Here is a 1,891-nt window from a genome sequence, read left to right on the forward strand (position 1 = left end):
TGGATAGAGGTATGCGGTTACACCATCGTCAACGTCTACCGAAGGGCTTCGGCAGACTCAGCCACAGAGACCCTCACTAAATGGGGCCCTCCCCCCCCCCGCTCAATCATCGCAGGCGACTTCAACGCCTCACACCAACTTTGGGAACCGGGCAGGGGCGCGGACCCGGCAGGCAACAAAATCGCGGAATGGGCGGAGAAGCACGATCTCCTCCCAGCTCTAATAGACACGCCCACCCGACACTCGGGAAAGTGCATCGACCTGGTCTTCACAAACTGCCCTGCGTCAACCAGGGTCGAACACTCCCTCAACACAGGGTCGGACCACTACACAGTGATCACGAACCTGCCCGAGCCCCTCAGGACAACCCCGGGGGCAGGGAAAAAATACGTCCCGTTGGAATGCTGGGAAGACTTCGGCCAACTCATGCGCTCCTTCGCTTGGACCCTCCCCACGGTCGACCTGACCACACCGTCAGAAACCAACCTTGACGAATGCGCCAAGGCCCTGCAGGACCTCTTCAAACAAGCCATAGAGGGGGCCGGCAAGACCAGACACCAGAACGGCCACAGTGCACCATGGTGGTCGGAAAAGTGCAAAGCAGCCCACAAGGCCTACAAAGAAGCGGCAGACGGCTCCCCCGCCCAAGAGGGAGCCCGTAAGACCCTCAGAGACTCCATACGCCGCAGCAAGCGAGCNCACTGGGACGAGATCATAGCGGAAGCCAGCGCCACTAGGAACATTTGGTCAGTGGCCAAGTGGCGCAAGGCGACGGACCGCTTTCAACCGCCCCCCCTGATAGACGGGGACAAAAGCATCTCAGACCCCACGGAGAGAGCGACTTTCCTCAGAGACAAACTTCTCAAGCGAAAGACAACAGAGGAGGACATCTCAGACCCATGGGAAGAGGACTTTCCCGTCAACAAGAACATCCACTGGGACCAAACAGTGTCGGAGCCGGAGGCCAAGAAAGCCACAACGGGGTCAGGAAACACCGCGCCCGGCGCAGACGGCATATCAGTCGCCCTTCTACAGCTCGCCTGGCCTGCCATCGGCGAGTACGTAACCAACCTTTTCCGCGGATGCCTGATGATAGGACACCACCCACTCCCCTTCCGGAGCGCGGAGATCACCATCATCCCCAAACCTGGGAAGCCGGAGAAGGCGTACACTACGCACAAAGGCTATAGACCCATCTCCCTGCTCTCCTGTATAGGCAAAGGCCTCGAGAGACTCCTAGCTAGAAGAGTCTCCCTCCTAGCGATGGAACACAAAATACTGCCAGAACAATATTTCGGGGCTCTCCCAAAAAGGTCCGCGACAGACCTGGTCGCCTGCTTGCTACACGACGCCGAAGTCGCCCTGGCCCAGGGTCTCGTCATCTCCCTCCTTACACTCGATATCTCCGGCGCGTTCGACATCGTCATGCGCAACCGCCTGGTGTACAGACTCAGGGAACAAGGTTGGCCCCCCCTCTTTGTGAAATGGGTCGACTCCTTCATGAGCGACCGCAAGGCTCTTGTTCGAAACGGATACGGGACCACCCTCCCGGAGACGGAGCTGGAATGCGGAGCCCCACAGGGGTCCCCCATCTCCCCCATCGTCTCCATGCTCTATTTTTCCCCCAGCCTGAAGCTCAATGACCCCAACACCCGCTTCGGGTACGCGGACGACATTGGCATNATGGCAGTGGGGGCCGACACCAAAGAAACCGCCCAGAAGCTCCAGTGGGAATTGGAAGACACCCTAAACTGGGGTGACAGGAACGCGGTCTCCTTCGACCCGGACAAGGCCGAACTCATACACTTCTACAGGACCAGAACCCAAGCACACGACGAGGGAGTGGACTTCAGAGGAAAGATCATAGCCCCCCAGGACTCGGTCCGGTGGT

The 1,891-nt window shown here is 59.1% G+C and overlaps 2 protein-coding genes across 2 annotated transcripts; one reads left to right on the plus strand and one right to left on the minus strand.

Moving 5' to 3' along the window:
- Nucleotides 1-102: 102 nt before the first annotated feature.
- Nucleotides 103-405, plus strand: M431DRAFT_65765 (hypothetical protein; the record flags this gene model as incomplete). The annotated part of the gene is made up of 1 exon (XM_024921691.1): nucleotides 103-405. A coding segment is annotated over one exon (303 nt), but the record flags the coding sequence as incomplete, so codon positions are not given.
- Nucleotides 406-1,183: 778 nt separating this feature from the next.
- Nucleotides 1,184-1,622, minus strand: M431DRAFT_440310 (hypothetical protein; the record flags this gene model as incomplete). Its single annotated transcript, XM_024915195.1, has 1 exon — nucleotides 1,184-1,622. The coding sequence occupies exon 1, from the start codon at nucleotides 1,608-1,610 to the stop codon at nucleotides 1,185-1,187; it is 426 nt and encodes a 141-aa protein (XP_024767046.1). The 5' UTR covers nucleotides 1,611-1,622.
- Nucleotides 1,623-1,891: the final 269 nt, after the last annotated feature.

The sequence above is a fragment of the Trichoderma harzianum genome, assembly GCF_003025095.1.
Source record: "Trichoderma harzianum CBS 226.95 unplaced genomic scaffold M431scaffold_66, whole genome shotgun sequence".
Classification (NCBI taxonomy): Eukaryota; Fungi; Ascomycota; class Sordariomycetes; order Hypocreales; family Hypocreaceae; genus Trichoderma; species Trichoderma harzianum.